Below are 17,547 nucleotides of genomic sequence, written 5' to 3'. Positions count from 1 at the left end.
TCTCACAGGGGCAGCTGTGGTGGTGGGCTAAACTGGGACACTGGACAGTCACACACACACACAGTAAGTGAGTGGGGGTGTGTGGGTGGGGGCTACAGCTGCTCCGTCACTCTCTCTGACAGCAGAGACCTGGAGCTTCCCGTGGTTCACACATGATTTAACTGCAGTTCAGTGGGACTCTTCGGGGACGTCACGTGTCCACACGTTTGGACGTTCACACACGTCAACTTGTTGCCCCAGAGTCAGAGTGAACAGGAAGAGGACGAAGACAGCGACACAGAGAAACTTCAACAGTGTGTCTTCATGGTGACAGGAGGTGAGTGACACTGATGATCTGTGAAAGACAGAGTCCAGTCAGTAAACCGGGCGCTCAGCTACACAGCGGCTCAGTCAGTCAGTCAGTCAGTCAGTAGTGAGGAGACAGACAAGTCCTCTGTCTTTATATCTTTGATAGCCGCCCTATTTATAGCTCTCATCAGTGCTATAGAGAGTGGCTCTGATAAGGGTCATGTGACCAGTTTCCCTCTCACCTTTGACTTCCTGCTCTTCCTGCTCCTCCTCCTCCTCTTCCTCAGGTCTCTGCATCTTCACCACCTGCTGATCAAAGCAGCAGCCTCAGGAGTCAGGATTGTACAGGCACAACAGTCAAGGCTGGAAACATCTGGTCTGTCAATCACAGCAGCCTTAGAGTGTGATCTACCTGCTGTTAGTACATGTCTAGATATTATACTCATAGAACAGAGGTCTTCAACAGGGGGGCCGTGATCCGTAGGGGGTCCACAGAGATGGTTAGACAATTTTTTAATATCTTTTAGTTTCCACATTTATGGTTCAAATAAAAACGTCAATTTGAATAGCTTGTCTGCAGGATTACCATGCAGTTGACAGTCGTTGTTGATATTGGCATTGGTATCAGTGAACAAGGTCTGTTTATAAATGGCAGAGGGATAGCCCCCTACTCTCTGTACCTTGTACACGTTGAAAAACATGAATATAGAACCTGTGTATTATTTGAATAGCTTAGTATTGAATGCACAATAACAAGCTATGTTTATACAGAGTACTGGGTCTAGTTTAATATGCTACACTTTTTTTTTAATATAGTAGGGGTCCCTGCTCCATCTCTCCATCAGTTTGGGGGTCCTTGGTCTGGAAAACGTTGAAGACCCCTGCAATAGAAGATTCATCACTCTTTATCGGTCCATCCCTCCATCTCCTCATTCTGACCTTTCCCTCCAGACAAGGAGCCATGTCGAGGCCCCCCTCCTCTCAGACGACCCCCCAGCTCTACAGGGTCAGTGACAAAGACCTCTCCGAAATCGAGCTTCACTCTGTGGACTCCATCAGCGACCTGTATCGCACCCAGCATGAGCACAAAGGTACACACACACACACACACACACACAGACTCACACACACACATTTAGACATTGACAGTGTGTGCGTTTTCAGGCATGAGGCCTCCTCGTCCTGCTTACACACCTTCTCCCAATGGGAACGTCTTGGCTCATGATGTCACAGCGGTCAGTCACAGAGGTCAGCAGGTCAGCAGCCAATGGCAGAGCCGCCTGCAGGACATGTTGACACCTAATTCATCTCGAGCCTACGCCATGGGCTGTGCCATCATCACTCTGCTGCTGCTCACCGTCTTCCTCATCTTCTACTTCCTGGGTGAGGCGATTAATTGACTGATTCATTATTGTCATCCGATGTTTCCTGCACCTGAGCTCACAGTGTTTGTTCCTCCTCCAGTCCAACAAGGCGGTGCGATCCGGATGCTGACCGAGGCCGTGAGGGAAAAGGAGACTGCAGCCACAGAGCTGTCACTGCTGATCCAAGAGCTGCAGAAGCTGAGACACAACCTGACAACAGTGAGACAGACTTGAGGACAACATGAGGAAGACATGAGGATGGCATATGGACAGGCATGAGGATGACACGAGGGAACACAAGGACGACATGAAGACAACATTAGGACGACAAGGAGACATGATGACGACATGAGGGCAACATGAGCAGACGACACACATGTTGACTTCATCACAGTGTAGTGATGTGATCCTATGTTTTAGACTCAGTTTCACAACAGTTATATTTCCTCAAACTTAATTTCAAACTCAGTTCACACATTCATCCTCAAACACAAACGTGACAAACATCTACAATCCAAAATCTGCACTGTAAGATTTGACAGTGCAGATATTTATTTGTTTGAAACATTAGCATTTACTAGGCTGCATTAACTTGTGCTAGGCTAGTTCAAGCTTTTTATAACTAATATGTTGGCTAAAATATTATTTCATTAGGTTTTTACAATGAACTTAATTGACCATCTAAGCTGTTAAATTGTTTGATTTGATACCTTGATCATTCATATCAGCAAATAGTGGAAACTTCTCAGAGGTGCAGAATAAATAACTTGGCAGGATTGTTGGCCATCTTGAATTCGTGAGTAGCTGGTTTTATCAGAGTGAGTAAAACCAGAGGGGGATGTCTGTCAAGTTTAGTTCTTGTAACCCAATGTGAAAGATTTTGATTAACAGACCTGTTGAGCCGTGGACATGAGGCACTTTAAAGAAGCGACATGTGACATGTATGTTGAGCTAATATTAGAATTAGCATCTGTTTACCTACCTGTCCGGGGCACAGGGCACTTCCCATGCTAATAGCTGATCAAAGTGAATAGTACAGAACATTATGTGAACTTTTATTTCTAAACTATCAATCTCCTTTTACTTGAGTTAGCATGCAAGCCAGCTTGCTCTGGCCCAGTTGTTCCATCACTGTCTGATAAAATCCAGTATGCTGAGAGAATGTATATATTATGTATGTTGCGAGGTATTACACAATTTTTTGTTGTTGTTCGTCACCTTTCACTATTGTGCATTGATACTGTGTTGTTCATGTTCTGTTGTGGTTGTGTGAGAAAACTGTTAAAATTAGCACTGTCTCATGCTACAGTGTAGCTTTGTTTAAAAAATAGGATTTCTGCTTTTCTTCCATGTCCGTTTGCTCTAATGTCTTTGTATAGATTTATAAATATACAAAAATAAACACAGAAATTCATAAATGTATTGAACACTTTTACTGTATTTTAATAACAATATGACTTGTTCAGTCTGAGTTACTCTTCGTCTCTTCTCGACACTCCTCTCCACTCCAGCCTGGGTAGCACTGACACATGAAGTGGCTGTGGAGAAGTTTGATGCTTGGGGGTTCACGCGGGTCCGAGGTCCCAGCAGGACCTGAAGAAACCATGTGACCAGAGGTGGGGCTTCGCCTGGCGCAGCGCCCGTTGCCATGGCAAAGTTGACGGCTGCAGCGCAGAGTGTCTGACCTCAGAGTGCGGACGAAGGGACCCAGGACCGAGCGAATGTAGTCCCTGAGAAGGATGCACTGACGCTGGGGGGGAAGGGGGGGTTGTAGAGAGAGGGTTTGGTTATACACACATACACAATAACCCCCCCTCTCTCTCACACACACACACACACACACACACACACACACACACACACACACACACACACACACACACACACACAACTTTACACACCTTGGACTTGGCAAACTTCATCTCGCCCCACAGCACCACTCCAGCAGCTCCCAGCGATGCACTCTCCCCCAGAGTGTGCACCAAGTCTGTCTACACACACACACACACACACACACACACACACACACACACACAGTACAATTGTATGTTTATTAGATGAACAGCAGTTTCTGTGTTGACAAGCTGTGGCAGATGTTCTACCTGGTTCAGGAAGGTGAGTGAGTGTGTGAAGGCCAGTCTGGCGTAGGGGAGGACTGGTGTGCTGGGACTGGTGTTGCTGCCACGGTGCCAACGTGCCGCCACCCTCAGAGCCTCCAGCAGCCTGTGTCTGTGTGGAGAAGAAGACAGATGTCCATCAGTACAGTCGTGTCCTGCAGGTGATGAGAGCACAGGTTTGTGAGACAGGTGCAGGTGGAGCAGGCAACTCTGCCTCTTCTGTACCTGACCATCAGAGCGGCGTCCTTGGACCCCGCCAGCCGCCGGGGCAGGTACACACTGGGGTACAGGGCGCTGGACTGAGACCAGAGCCAGGACAAACGGTCGTTATGCCGCTTCGTCCCTCGGTGACAGCGTCCAGTGTAACGCTGATCTAATGACATCACACAAACATCACACGTTTTTATCTTCACTATAAAAAACTGTCTGAAATCTGTGTAGTGGGTGACATACCGTCCATCCATTGAGAGTGATGCTGCTACCTATACAAGGACAGCAGCATCTGTCTCTATTATGTTGTCCTAATTCTTGTTTGTCTCAGACTTCTGGACCTTACAGCACAAAACATCAACATAACCTATATCTACAAATAATTATACATAAATTACACAGATCTGTATGGGCTGGACTTATGTTCATGTCAGTATGTGAAATTACATTTTTTATTATAGCTAAGTGCATATAGTAGCCGACATTTGTGTATAAGTTTAAATATTTGCCAGCAGTCTTTTTCCCCCCTTTCTATTGACAGCTACAAGTTCCATAATTTCATGACATCATCTCTGTACGAATCCGCTTAATCTGACAAAGCAGTTATCTACAGTCTGCTGTTAGTGTTTAGTATTATAACACAATAAAAATGATAAACTTAGCTCATATAGCCTATCCCTTTTCTCAATGTGGTTTATGACAATAATATATTATACAAATATAATATAGGTTCTATAATACATCCATGATTGGGGTTTGTACCTTGCTTTCTCTTGTGTTTATTGAAACAGGCGGGAAAACCATAAAACCCCCAGAATCCCTTGGGGTAACCTCTGACCGCCAACTGAAGCGTCTCCTCCATGAACCTCCTGGCGCTCTGCTCAAACCTTTGCCGGGCTAGCGCCTTCACGGCCTCATCGGTCAGATCTGGTCTCTCCTTTTGTACCTTTTTTTTTTTAAATTAAAAAAACAACAAATTGAAACAGTATCCAGTGAACAGTATACAAAAAGAACAGAAAATAACAGACCAATTCGTACCAGTTCCTTGGATAGCCGGCGGTACGCCATCTTGGAATCATAGTTCCTCGCCCACAGCGGCCGCCACTCTTCCCAATCAATGATGGCAAAACCCGAGAAGTCCGGCTGCAGCAGGCCAGAGAGCTGCCCCTCCACCAGGGCCAGGTGAGCGGTGAGGTCAGCGAGCTGCGGGACCCCTCCGTTCACCCTCCGGCCATGTTTGGCCAGGTAGGGATACATCCCCAGGCGGTCACGGTAGAAGATGGTCACATTCTGGGAATACAGAGAATCTGTTCAGCCGCCATTTAACCCTGAGTTCAGTGTAAAACGACATATGTGATAAACCATTAACCACCAGCTAACGCATTCAGCCACTCCTCGGCTAATGTGAAGGCTGACAGAGCCCCATGATGCAATAGAACAGAGAAATGAGTTAACAATGAAATAGATACTTGTTTTCCACTTTACCACCATGCCGCTGCTGGAATTAATAGATAAAGGATCATTGGGTTCAAATGTAGCTGAAGTAACAATTTACAAAAGCTAATTAATAAATTTTGTATATGATTATTTGATTCTGTTGCAGTTTTTCCTTTATCAGCAGGAAGGAGTTAACAGTTCGACTCCAAAGACTCTCATTCACCTCTCCTTGGAAACTCTGATGTTGGTTCTCCACAATGTCAAAGTCCTCCAGGTTCAGGTGGACGTCATAGCTTCTGTGGCAACGAGCTGTGGGTATGTTCCACACCACCACAAATGGCCGGTCCTGCTGCAGCCGACCTGCTGCAGCCACAGCAGGACGGGCGTTGGGGGGAACAAGGACGAAGAGGAGGAGGAAGAGAGGCAGGTGAGACAGCAACATGGCTGCTCATCCACTGATGTGTCCTTCCTGTCAGGAGAGACACATGGACCGGTCAAATACAAAGTGTTACTGTTATAAATTAACCAACAGAATCGTTTTCAGAGCAGTGACAGGACGTTAATGTTCAGATAATTTAATAAAACATAAAACAAACAAAAATCTTTGTAAATTCCCTTTATTTCAGATGTTTGTGAATCTGTTTCATCAATCTCACAACTGTTGAACAGGCACCAGGTCTCTAATAATAATATTAAGGCACATCAAGTCAAACATAATCATCTCTTCATGTGAAAGCATGAGTGTTTTTTTTGTTGTTGATTTATTTATTAGACCAATTATTATTGATCCTTTTGCGTAAATCCTTTTCTATCCTATTTCTATTATGTGCTATATAACACATAATTTGTTATTGTGTAACTGAAAAACCTGTGATTTTACTTTCAGAATTAACATTAAATACTGAAGTTGAGCTAACTCGATAAAAAGCTTCATGTCACTTCCTCTTCCTCTCTGAAAACCCACAAAACATGGAAACACTTCATATCAAAGTTGAACAGCTGAACACAAGTGGTGTCCTGCTCAGTGAAGATGACTCTGGAAACAGTCAGACATGATTCTCCTGAAGCTCAAAAACTAAAACTTTGGTAAAAGTTTTCTGCTTCTGTCGTCTCTGCTGCTGTTGAAGAGAGACCATGAAGAGTGTAAACTGTTTGTTAAGACCTGAACCGATCAAAATAAGAGTCTGAGTTTGTCAAATGTCTTTATGCATCCAGTAGATGGGAACTCCCTTAGCGTCTCTGTGCGGAGTTTCAGTCAGAGTCTGGACCACAAGCTGCCCCCCAGACGGAGGGGGGAGGGTGGTAGAGGTAGTAGAGGTGGAAGAGGGGGGAGGAGGAGGAGGAGGAGGAGGAGGAGATGAAGCTGAAGGAGGAGGAGGGATGGAAGAGGGAGGAGGAGGAGGAGGAGGAGGAGGAGGTGGAGGAGGGATGGAAGAGGGAGGAGGAGGAGGAGGAGGAGGTGGAGGAGGGATGGAAGAGGGAGGAGGAGGAGGTGGAGGAGGAGGAGGAGGTGGAGGAGGGATGGAAGAGGGAGGAGGAGGAGGAGGAGGAGGTGGAGGAGGGATGGAAGAGGGAGGAGGAGGAGGTGGAGGAGGAGGAGGGATGGAAGAGGGAGGAGGAGGAGGAGGAAGTGGAGGAGAGATGGAAGAGGGAGGAGGGATGGAGGAGGGAGGAGGAGGAGGTGGAGGAGGAGGCGACCCCTCTGAGTCTTGAGCCTCCGTCTTTGAGCCCGTTTGTTCCTGTGGATGCAGGTCGTTACTTGACATCCTGGTGAACCTCAGGAGCATCTCCATGGGAACGAACGTCGTCATGGCACCGGCGTTCTGCACCGGCGTGGACAGCGCGTAGCCCAGGTGAGCGTAGAAGTGCTGCTTGTCGTGCGTGGTCAGACACAGGCGCCTGAAGCCGCGTCGCCTGGCGTATCGCTCCGCCTGCTCCATCAGGGTCCGTCCGTAGCCCCTCCCCCGCTCGGCCGTGGACACGACCACCGACTCCACGAACAGGCTGCCGCCGTGTCCGACCACCAGGGACAGCCGGGCGTGGCCCAGCAGACGCTCCGCCCCCCCGTGGCCCCGCAGGAGGACGAGGCAGACGGGGAACTCCGCGCTGGACTTCTGCAGCGAGTGAACCCGGGCCGCCTGACTCCGCCGCCACTCGGAGTTGACCAGGTCGGCACAGGCGACCAGCAGGTCCGGACGCTGGTGGATGGGAACGAGGCGGACCCGGTCCGGCTCGGGGTCCGGACTGGGCTCGGCTGCAGGCGGTTCTGGGTCAGACCTGTGGTGGTGATCAGGTTTAACTGGGATCAGTTCTCAGGGCGGCGTGGTCATGCAGGTGGGTTAGTGACATCATTATCATCGACGTCATGACAGCAGCGCTTTACAAAACTACACCGGTTTGTTCATTTGGAGGAAGAAGAGGAAGAAGAAGGAGAGGAGTAAGCTGATGTGAGGGGTGATCCAACATCTGGACAGGAAGTCCATCTCGTCTTTGTTCTGTTCATGAAAATGAGTCCAGATGTTTTCGTTTCTGTTTCATGTTGTTGTTTTTTTTACAGTGCTGAGTGACATCTGTCCTGTTCACTGACTCCAACCAGGACACTGCCCCCTACTGGACACCAACATTACAGCACCAGGCCAGACAAGTCTGAACCATATGGTCTGAAACACATCTGTGTACACACACACACACACACACACACACACACACACACACACACACACACACACACACACACACACACACACAGGCGACAGAACAGCTGGTCCAGGTCTCTCCTTTATTTCACTACCTAAAACAGAAACAGCTGAGAAACATCAACGTGGAGGCCTCGGCTCCTGTTTCTATAGACTCACACTGTAACTCCCTCATGATAAATGACATTTTTTATTATTAATTAATTATAGTTATCAATATCACAATCCATTGAGCAGCTGCATCTCTATACTGGTCACTGTTCGTTTATACTTTCTGTCTGACTGTGTCAGTGGTCTGAATGTGGAAGTTGACTTTTATCTGACACATCTCACCACAGAGTTTGAAGAAAGAGCAGTTGCAACAAACGAACCATCAGTTACACTGAGTCCTCTGAGCTTAGCAGGTTGTTCATCTCTTCATGTAAAACAACAGTAATATCACTGACGCTTTAAACTTCAGTATTTTCCATTTTCTGTAACACTTATTATGACACTGCGGAATACCACCAGTGTTTAAATCTTATATTTGGCTTATTTTTTAGCTTTATATTGATCTTCTTGTTTCACGCGTCACTTTCACCTTGAGAAACAAAATTTTTTCAGGATTAATAAAAATCTGTGTTATCTCGCTTAGAGCGGAGCATGAAATTTGCGCAAAAGCCTGAAATTCTCAAGTCCCAACATTTTACGCTGAAACTTGACAACATTGGGAGACAGAGAAGAGATACTGAGAAGCTTCAGAAAAGAAACAACATTGAACTAAACCTCTAAAACTGCAGCATCTGAGATGAAACTACTGTCATAGAGAGCAACACAAATAAAACCATTAAAAACAAAGAAAGAGAAGAAACCAACAACTAGAATTAAAGTAGTAACTCACAGTGACTTTGGGACAGTTACCAGTCTGGGTCTGACTCCAACACTGTTTCACATTTCACACTGAAGCATCTTGATATGCAGCAGAAAAAGGATGTTGGACAGATGCAACAGGAAACTGGCAAGTGGCTGATTACACAGAAAACGAAGACGAACTGTCCGACAACGATAAAAACACACAAGGCTTCCCTCTCATTCACAGCTGCAGCAATGACAGGAAGTGACAAGAGATGACAGGAGACTAATGATTGACATGTCAGACAACATCTGACGTCTCTGGGCAGCATCTTAATGCAATGTGTCACTGATTCTGCTGTGGGAAAAATATATATTTCCACACCCTTAAGGGCTCTTGAGCAAGACACAAACCTACAAAATAGGTTTGTACATGCTAAAATTAAAAGGTGTCTATCTTCAGCATGTGGAGCTTCTTTCTGTGTCATATAGAAAACATCAGTTTCACGTCCGTCACGTATAATTTTGATAATGGATTAACAAGACTTTATGTTTCTTAGTTCAAATGCCCAGGGGCAACAACTAGGGGGTGCTGGAGATGTCGATCATGGCAATGTGTAGAGACATACATCTATTGGAGATTAACTGCATATGGATTTATCATTTCACACGAGAGAAAGCCCCGCGTGAGCAGGGCATCAAAAAATTGAGAAATACTCTAAGTGTTCCTCTCCACGGAAATCTTTAGTAAAAGGCGAAAGATTTATACGATATGAAGGGAAACAAGAGTGTACTGCCGTCTACTGTAAAGGAGACTGACCCGGTCCTCTGCACCAGTCCTCTCGGTCATGGTTCATTATCACGTCGGCAATAAAAAAAAACTCTAGTCTACGTGTTTATCTAAAATAATAATAAAATAAAAATAAAATTATTTTCTGCGCCAGAAACAAACCAGTTTTCACCACATTTCAGTATAAAAACTCGAACATATTCATTCATCTACTGCCGCGCTGTGCATTGTGGGAACATGGCGGCCGAGGACACGCCTCTACTTTTTTTTTCTTCTTTTAAACACAAGCAAAGCAAAACCACAAAATAACTTCTTATCCCTAGCCCTAATGCAGATAACCATTGCTAAACAACGATCGACCGAATCGGTGGTGTCGAATCACTATCGTGCAGTTTTTTTCGCTGCCGTTTTCACTGAAGCTCTGCGCAAGCGCAGTGCACACCTCACAGAATAACTACATCAGGAAAGTTATTATCGCCCATTATGATATACTGACTTGATGGCGCGTTGCCATGCAGCTCTATTCAGGTCAGTCAGTATATTATTATTTATGTCGACGATCAATACCAACGTTACCGCTTGTCAACATGGTGCAAAACTTTATTAGATCAGATACTGTGTCAAACGCTTATCCCAAATATGCATTACCTTCCATACTTTTCTTTAAACACAAGAGAAAGCCCCGCGTGAGCAGGGCATCAAAAAATTGAGAAAGACTCTTAGTGTTCCTCTCCACGGAAATCTTTAGTAAAAGGCGAAAAATTTATACGATATGAAGGGAAACAAGAGTGTACTACAGAACAATTTATGAAGGGACGGGTCCGATGCTCCGCCTCAGTCCTCTCTGTGAGGGTTCCTAGTATCTCCTCCACAAAAACATACCTGCATTCCCAAGTTAAACTGTACTACTTTAACTTAACTTGTTCTACTTAAACGGTCTCTATTGCCCCGAAAAACAAACCGCGGACCTTTCACAACTCAGTTTAAAACCATCAACTTCATCTTAATTCAATAATTCGTCGCTGCTGTCATGCAGTGCATTGTGGGAACTTGGCGGACGAGGCCACCCCAAAACCGTCTTTGGCCACCCTTCTCCCTTGTAAATAGTAAAACGGTCTCTCTAAATCACATTTCTCGTGTAAAAAGGCAGAAACTGATCATTAACTTTCGCTTGACCGAGTCGAGACTGTAACGTGCTTCACCGTCCTTTACAGATGATTATTTTGCTCCTTTTGACTGAAGCTGTGCGCAGGCGCAGTACAAGACTCAAAGACTAAAACTACATCAAGAAAGTTTTCTGCTCCGCCCGCGCAACAGTAGCACTGTGGCCGATACACAGAGTATAACAGTAAACATCAATTCATTACTGTTTTTTCTGTTTCAAACCTGTTTCTGTGGCCAGGTGACTGAATAAAATGTAAATATTTATCGTTATTGAGAATAATAATAATATAATATAGCTATTATCAGAGAGGAGCAGCTTCACCGACAAGGTTGGAGAGAGACCAAGTACATTTACTCACTTTTAGTTACACACACACACACACACACACACACACACACACACACACACACACACACACACACACACACACACACACACACACACACACACACACACACACACTTCCATGTACTGTTACTTTGTACAGTACAGCCAGACTACACTACAATAAATCAGTGTCCATCCCTGTTCGTCAGTGATCGAAGAGTTGATTGTAACAGGACAGATTCACTTGCACCTTTATGCACCTCATCCTTTTTCAGATTTGTGACTTGTTCTAATAATCATATTTCACAGTGTGTTATTCAGGACTCAGTCTGATATCTATCGGGGTCATTCCTATGTTCCCACTTCCCACAGCCTTATGTTCCCACATTTCTAACTTTTGTTGTCACTGAAAATTAGGCCCTATGTCCCACCATTGGTTGGGTTTAGGCAATGAAGAAAAGAGTTGGTTAAGTTTAGTAAAAAAGACCCGGTACAGACTAGCCAGGCCAGATAGATAGAGTCCAGGTAGGTAGAGAGAATCCAGTGGGAACATAGGGCCTAATTTTGAGAAAAATCTTAGAACTGTGGGAACATAGGCATGGACCCCTATCTATCTATCTATCTATCTATCTATCTATCTATCTATCTATCTATCTATCTATCTATCTATCTATCTATGGAATAACTTTTTTTCCCCTTTTATCATGAATTGATCTGACTTGATCCAGTGAGAAACACTCAGACTGTACGTTTGCTCGAGCTGATGTTTGCTGTTTTCCCTCCTCCGTTTTAAACAGACTCACTTCACCGCCTCCTCCTCCTCCTCCTCCTCCTCCTCTTCTACTTCCATTTAAGGTAAGCTGCTGCTGCTGCTGCTGCTGCTGAAGTGTCAGCGGAGCGGGAGTTTGGGCTACGCGCTAGCCGCCGCCAGCTCGTTGGCTTCCCGTTCACGTGTCAGCACACACCGCGTAGTGACACCGGTTGAACGGATGAACCGTGTCTCCACCGGTCATTAAAGACAACTAACCCCCCGGTCTCCGCCTTCTCCCGGTACCTACATGTTGGTTCGTGCCGCCGCTCGTCGGTGGCTGGTCGGTGGTGCCGCTGCGCCTCTCAGCTCCAGGTTGGACCGACAGCTGATCTGAGGTCGGCTCTGACTCTCAGCACGAAAATACACCAGCCGACGGTCGTCAATCAAATCTGTTCCCAGATCAGCTCCATCGGGAGATCAGCCGCCCCTGGAGCCGGAAGTGCTCCTTTGAATCTCAACGGCGGTCTGAGCTGTTGAGAGCGCCCCCCTGTGGTGGGAGGGGGGACGAAACAAATAAAACACATCTGCACCGCTCGGAAAAAATAATATGTGAAAAAATAATATAAAAATATAGCTAAATTTATTAAATACGTCTATAAAATATAATGATGATCTAAATAACTTAAATTGCTCACTTGTTTCACTTTTTCTTTTTTACTTTCTAAATATTGCATTGCTGAATTCTCCCATGTCTTTCTCACAGTGAATAGTTCAGACTTCAGCAACAAATCATCACAGATATCAGTCAACACAAACACCATGTTCTCATCAACATCACATAGGTCAGTAACTTCGTAGAAAAAAAATACATACAAACACAATAGTAGATGTAAAGTACAAATAAAACATCAGTAAAGGGCAGGATTAAAATTAAAAGGTTGGTTCTTGTAGTAGGGGCAGTCTAATGGCCGAACATCATTTCACCCTGCTCAGCTCCTGCAGATCTCAGACCTATGAAACAGACACCAACAACCCTGAAAATCCAAAAGCTCAGATCAATGACTGACAAGTGTCAGACTTGGAGGTGAACTCAGACTCTCTTTAGCTGAGTCACAGCATGAAACAACATCAGTTTGACTGAGTTTGTGTAAAGATGCCACAAAGAGACGGAAATTTAACAAAATGTTTGCTTTATTTTTTCAGTTTTTTATCCAGGACAACTCATTCAAGGATAATCAAGGAGAAATAAGCACTATTGTTTTTATTAGAACTTTTTCTGTTTTTACATTTTGTCAGAGATGGAGGGTGAATTTATCAGGATTGGTCAAAGCAAAACAAAAATAATAAATGAATATATAATAACAATACATTAATAATTAATTCAGTACAATGAAGTGTGGCGTCAATGACAGAATAACAATGGCCCAGAAAATGTAGGGTTGTTATTGTTTTCACTGCTTCTTCTGTGGTACTGCAATAATCACCAGCACTAACTCAACTCAATCAACAACAGTAGAGGAAGAAACGGAGCGCGCTCACAAAGGTCTGCACCCCAGCCTCCTGAAGAGGAAACACTTTTTTTTATTATTTAAATAATGTTTTATCAAAGCTTCTGTTTTTTTATTTTCATAAAACGATTCTAAAACTTCTCTGTTCTTTAAACTTTTATTTTTTTTGCATTTTTGATTCATTTTCCTTTTCAGAGATTTTTAAAGTTTTTTTTTTTTTTGTCTCCATTAAACCACAATGTGTCCGTTTTTGCAAGTGTGAGAAACTGTATCTGTACCCTGGTGTGTGTGTGTTTATGTATGTATGTATATGTGTGTGTGTATTGATGTGTCCTTGGCTGAGGCTCATTGGAACAACTTGGAGTTGTTTAAGTGCTTGTGTGAATGCAAAGCCTGCACGTATGAAGCATGATGACGTGTATTTAAACATGTATGGTGTGTGTGCGTGCGTGCGTGCATGTGTGTTTGTGTTTGTGTGTTATGTCCTTGCACAGCTTTACCTGTAGTAAGGTCATTACAGCAAAGACATTCATACTGAGAGGTTGAAGCTGGCTCAAACAACAACATGTGTGGCCTTAAGCTAGCCGTCTGTGTGTGTGTGTGTGTGTGTGTCTACAAAGTGAGCTTATCATGGAGTGTATCGAGCTAGTATGTGCACAAGGGGGTGACCAGACTAAGTGAAGTGGGTGTCTCTCAGTGCCTATATAAGGATCAGTGTAAATGTGTGTGTGGGTGTTGATACTGTAAATCATGTGTTTGCACGACTGTGTAAAGCTTATTATGAGTCTGTATAGCCACTGCATGATGTGTGTGTGTGTGTGCATGATGTGTGTGTGTGTGTGTATGTTGTGTGTGTGTGTGTGTGTATGTTGTGTGTGTGTGTAGAAGGCACGGAGGTGTGTGGGAGGCTCAGTCTCTCAGGTCCATGCTGGAGCCGAACAGAGCCACCAGCTGCTCCTCGTAGTGGGCGATGTTCCTCTTCATGATCTCCTTACAGGAGCCCAGGAGACGCTCGAACGCCTGGATGTCTATTACTGCAGGGGGAGGGGGGAGGGGGGAGAGGGAGTGTAAGGACCAATAATAAAACCTATTGTTTTTCATTCAAACAGTGAAGAGCTGTTCACCTGTAGAGGCTCAATTAATGGAGCCACTTCACATTCAACACACACACAGCCTTGATATATGATGAGTGTGTGATTGCTGCTGGCCGAGTGGTTTATATTAATTGCTTTTAATTCCACATGAAGCATTGACAAGCTCGAAGTGACATAACTCATTGAAACATTATAACAGCTACAAACACGTAGAAATGTCCTGAGGCTCTTTAGACACAGGTGTCACATTCACCATCACTGGTGGAGACAAAGACAGGACTGTTATTATGACTGTGACGAGCTAATATTTAGCTTCACAGGCAGGTTTATAGTGACTAAAACTAATCCTGTCCATTACCACCTCCGCAGGTGACCTTGTCTGACCTCACTGACCCTGCAGGTTTTAAGACTTTAACACAATCTCTTACAAAACATCAGTTTCACATCCCTCACATTTGGTTTTTGGAGTAAATCCTGATGTAAACACTCTCCATGTGATCTTTATCACAGTCGTAGTTAACAAAGCCTGTTGTTTCATGAAGATCTTCCACAATCTTACATTTTGAATATTGAACCCCAGAGGAAGCTCCACAGGGAAACATAAAAACTGACTCATATTGTTCATCTCCATGGAAATCTGATGTAAAAGGTGAAATAATTATACGATGAGTGAACTGAGGTGGAAAAGTGGAGCTGGTTCTCTGCATCAGTCCTCACCTGTGACCTCACGTTAAATAATTACACACCTGATTCATCTTCAACAGTTCTATTTTCCTAGAAACAAATCACTATGAAAACTTCTACATGTTCTGGTAAAAAACCTCACAGTTCTTATCAATCACAGTGGCTGATGACAGCGACGAGGTGTTTCCTACTCACCCAAACACTTGACGCTGCCGACTGCGTAGGCAGAGGCAGCTCTGGGTTTGTTAGTGACCAGGGCCAGTTCCCCAAAGTACTGACCCCTGCTACAGCGTGTTAGCTCCACCTCTGCATTGTCTGCATGGTCCGCCTTCGTCTGCAGGGGAGGAGGAGGAGGGAGGACGAAGGGTGAGGAGGAGTGAGGGAGAAGGAGGAGAAGATGAAAAGGTGAGAGGCGGTGAGCTCCTGCTGTTGCCAGGCAGAACTAAACAACACAGTGGTTTTGATGGGAGCTCAGCTCAGATGAAGTTCAACTGTTGTTTGATGCTTTTTTGTCTTTGGTTTAAATTCACACCGTTTATTATGTGGTGTCATGGTTACGGGCGAAGCTCAGGCGAAGGATCAGGTTTCATAAATTAATTCAACTAAAGCTGTTATAGGAACATCACTCACTTTACTCTTCATCATGATCTTCACCTCCCCAGACTCCACGATGAAGAAACACTCAGCCTTGTCTCCCTGAGGAGGAGGAGGAGGAGGAGGAAACACGGTTACCATGGAAACAGCTCAGTAGAAATGTGTGAGACTCTTCACCAGGTGGTGTCTCACCTGTGAGATGATACGTTCACCATCTAAGAACTGCTTCATTCCTAATACGTCCACGATCTTCATCCTCTCTGTCGCCTGGAGACAAGACGGGGACGAGAGGAGAGCAGAGTTAATGGTCGCCGTTCACCACCGACCGTTAGCTGTTAGCTGCACGGCTAACTGTGAACTCACCTCCAGTGATTTGAGTAACGGCACCGACTCAATGAACGTCTCATACATCCTCCTCTTCTTGGCGTTGGTCTTCACAATGAGTCTACGAAATGTGGCGCGGTCCTAAAAACAAACACATGTAAACATGAGAGTCGAGAGCAGCTCTTCTCTGCCTGTCGTTCTCTGTCTGGCCACAAGGGGGCGCCCCGGCAGCATCAACACATCTCCATTCATAAACAACAGGGCTCCATTCTTAACAACCTGCTGTTAGACTGAAGCTGCTCTGACACAGAGATTTACCTGAGCTGTATTAACAATGGTTCACTGCTTAAACCAGAGCTGCTGAGCTCTACACACACACACACACACACACACACACACACACACACACACACACGGTCAGACCACAGAGCAACACACACACACACACACACACACACACACAGTGTTTTCTTACCAGCCCCCATAGTGCCCCTTCCTGGGTAGCGACGATAGTGGCAGCACGTGGTGTGTTGTACATGAGTGCCAGCTCCCCGAAGCTGCCTTTATTATCGTACTGACCCACACATGTTCCCTTTACCACAATGTCATACACGCCCCTGTAGAGAGAGAGAGAGAGAGAGAGAGAGAGAGAGAGAGAGAGAGAGAGAGAGAGAGAGAGAGAGAGAGAGAGAGAGAGAGAGAGAGAGAGAGAGAGAGAGAGGGGACAGGGTGGGGACAGGGTGGGGGCAGAGGGGGGGAAAAAAACAGGAAAGTGGAATTAGATCCAGATGATTAAATGATCGATGTTTAGTTTATCAATCAGCTGGTTTAAAGAGACGACTAATTAACTGATCACTGATCCGTAGCCTGTGGACACGGTGTGTCGGCCTGTTGTATATCTGTATGAACTGTTGTATATCTGTATGAACTGTTGTATATCTGTATGAACAGTGTCACAGTATCACCAGATTAAACCTGAGTAATAGGCAGTGCGGTAGCTCGTCAGGATTAACCAGTCATTATCAAAGACAGCCTTTCTTCCCATTGGCTGCGTGGTTGCTGGTGGAGAATTAGTTTGACTGGATTACCACTGTTACCACGGCGATGAGATGATGATCACTTGTGTGGTGGGATAGCAAAGCTCAGTGTAAAACAGTGGACTGCTGATTCTACAGAGGAGGCCCGGCTCTTTTCGCTGCTCCAGATCCCACCGTGTGTGTGTGTGTGTGTGTGTGTGTGTGTGTGTGTGTGTGTGTGTGTGTGTGTGTGTGTGTGTGTGTGTGTGTGTGTGTGTGTGTGTGTGTGTGTGTGTGTGTCCATACTGCTGACATTAGCCTCCCCTCACAGCCACGAGCCAGGGAAACCCT

At 45.2% G+C, this 17,547-nt stretch overlaps 4 protein-coding genes across 5 annotated transcripts in view; 1 reads left to right on the top strand and 3 right to left on the bottom strand.

The window, feature by feature from the left end:
• The first annotated feature begins 111 nt into the window (after positions 1-111).
• Positions 112-3,002, top strand: LOC310988464 (uncharacterized protein). Of its 2 annotated transcripts, XM_083975061.1 has the most exons (5): positions 112-316; positions 576-664; positions 1,240-1,379; positions 1,453-1,671; positions 1,753-3,002. In XM_083975061.1, the coding sequence occupies exons 3-5, from the start codon at positions 1,250-1,252 to the stop codon at positions 1,884-1,886; spliced, it is 483 nt and encodes a 160-aa protein (XP_083831187.1). In that variant the 5' UTR covers positions 112-316; positions 576-664; positions 1,240-1,249; the 3' UTR covers positions 1,887-3,002. The 2 variants fall into 2 exon arrangements, with proteins under 2 accessions (XP_083831187.1, XP_083831188.1); XM_083975062.1 differs by lacking the exon at positions 576-664 and having other exon boundaries at positions 120-316.
• A 68-nt stretch (positions 3,003-3,070) lies between these two features.
• Positions 3,071-9,028, bottom strand: hyal3 (hyaluronidase 3). The gene is made up of 8 exons (XM_083975163.1): positions 8,993-9,028; positions 5,640-5,885; positions 5,018-5,269; positions 4,742-4,925; positions 3,995-4,142; positions 3,755-3,881; positions 3,554-3,643; positions 3,071-3,402 (listed from the first exon to the last, which is right to left on the bottom strand). Exons 2-8 carry the CDS (start codon positions 5,856-5,858, stop codon positions 3,115-3,117), a joined length of 1,308 nt encoding a protein of 435 aa, XP_083831289.1. The 5' UTR covers positions 5,859-5,885; positions 8,993-9,028; the 3' UTR covers positions 3,071-3,114.
• On the bottom strand, positions 6,161-12,321 carry naa80 (N-alpha-acetyltransferase 80, NatH catalytic subunit). The gene is made up of 2 exons (XM_083975164.1): positions 12,284-12,321; positions 6,161-7,693 (listed from the first exon to the last, which is right to left on the bottom strand). Coding segments are annotated over exons 1-2 (1,086 nt in total). The 5' UTR covers positions 12,286-12,321; the 3' UTR covers positions 6,161-6,609.
• Positions 12,322-13,222: 901 nt separating this feature from the next.
• The window catches only part of prkar2aa (protein kinase, cAMP-dependent, regulatory, type II, alpha A), a 32,385-nt gene continuing 28,060 nt past the window's right edge, over positions 13,223-17,547 (bottom strand). Inside the window, exons 6-11 of the mRNA XM_083974761.1 lie at positions 16,656-16,797; positions 16,220-16,321; positions 16,049-16,123; positions 15,893-15,958; positions 15,458-15,596; positions 13,223-14,518 (exon numbers count right to left, since the gene is read on the bottom strand). Of these exons, the coding sequence (XP_083830887.1) occupies positions 14,394-14,518; positions 15,458-15,596; positions 15,893-15,958; positions 16,049-16,123; positions 16,220-16,321; positions 16,656-16,797 (649 nt within the window). The 3' untranslated portion in view covers positions 13,223-14,393. The remainder of the gene's footprint in view (positions 14,519-15,457; positions 15,597-15,892; positions 15,959-16,048; positions 16,124-16,219; positions 16,322-16,655; positions 16,798-17,547) is intronic.

The sequence above is a fragment of the Trachurus trachurus genome, assembly GCF_905171665.1.
Source record: "Trachurus trachurus genome assembly, chromosome: 7".
NCBI lineage: Eukaryota > Metazoa > Chordata > Actinopteri > Carangiformes > Carangidae > Trachurus > Trachurus trachurus.
The sequence above is the reverse complement of the archived record's forward strand: the minus strand, read 5'-3'. Positions and strand labels throughout refer to the sequence as shown.

Coding starts and splice junctions, on each gene's coding strand:
- LOC310988464 (XM_083975061.1), top strand. CDS start 1,250: ATGTCGAGGCCCCCCTCCTCTCAGACGACCCCCCAGCTCTACAGGGTC. Junction 1,380..1,452: donor CACCCAGCATGAGCACAAAG/GTACACACACAC, acceptor GTGCGTTTTCAG/GCATGAGGCCTCCTCGTCCT. Junction 1,672..1,752: donor CCTCATCTTCTACTTCCTGG/GTGAGGCGATTA, acceptor TTCCTCCTCCAG/TCCAACAAGGCGGTGCGATC.
- hyal3 (XM_083975163.1), bottom strand. CDS start 5,858: ATGTTGCTGTCTCACCTGCCTCTCTTCCTCCTCCTCTTCGTCCTTGTT. Junction 5,270..5,639: donor ATCAGAGTTTCCAAGGAGAG/GTGAATGAGAGT, acceptor CTGTATTCCCAG/AATGTGACCATCTTCTACCG. Junction 3,882..3,994: donor GACGCCGCTCTGATGGTCAG/GTACAGAAGAGG, acceptor TTCTCCACACAG/ACACAGGCTGCTGGAGGCTC.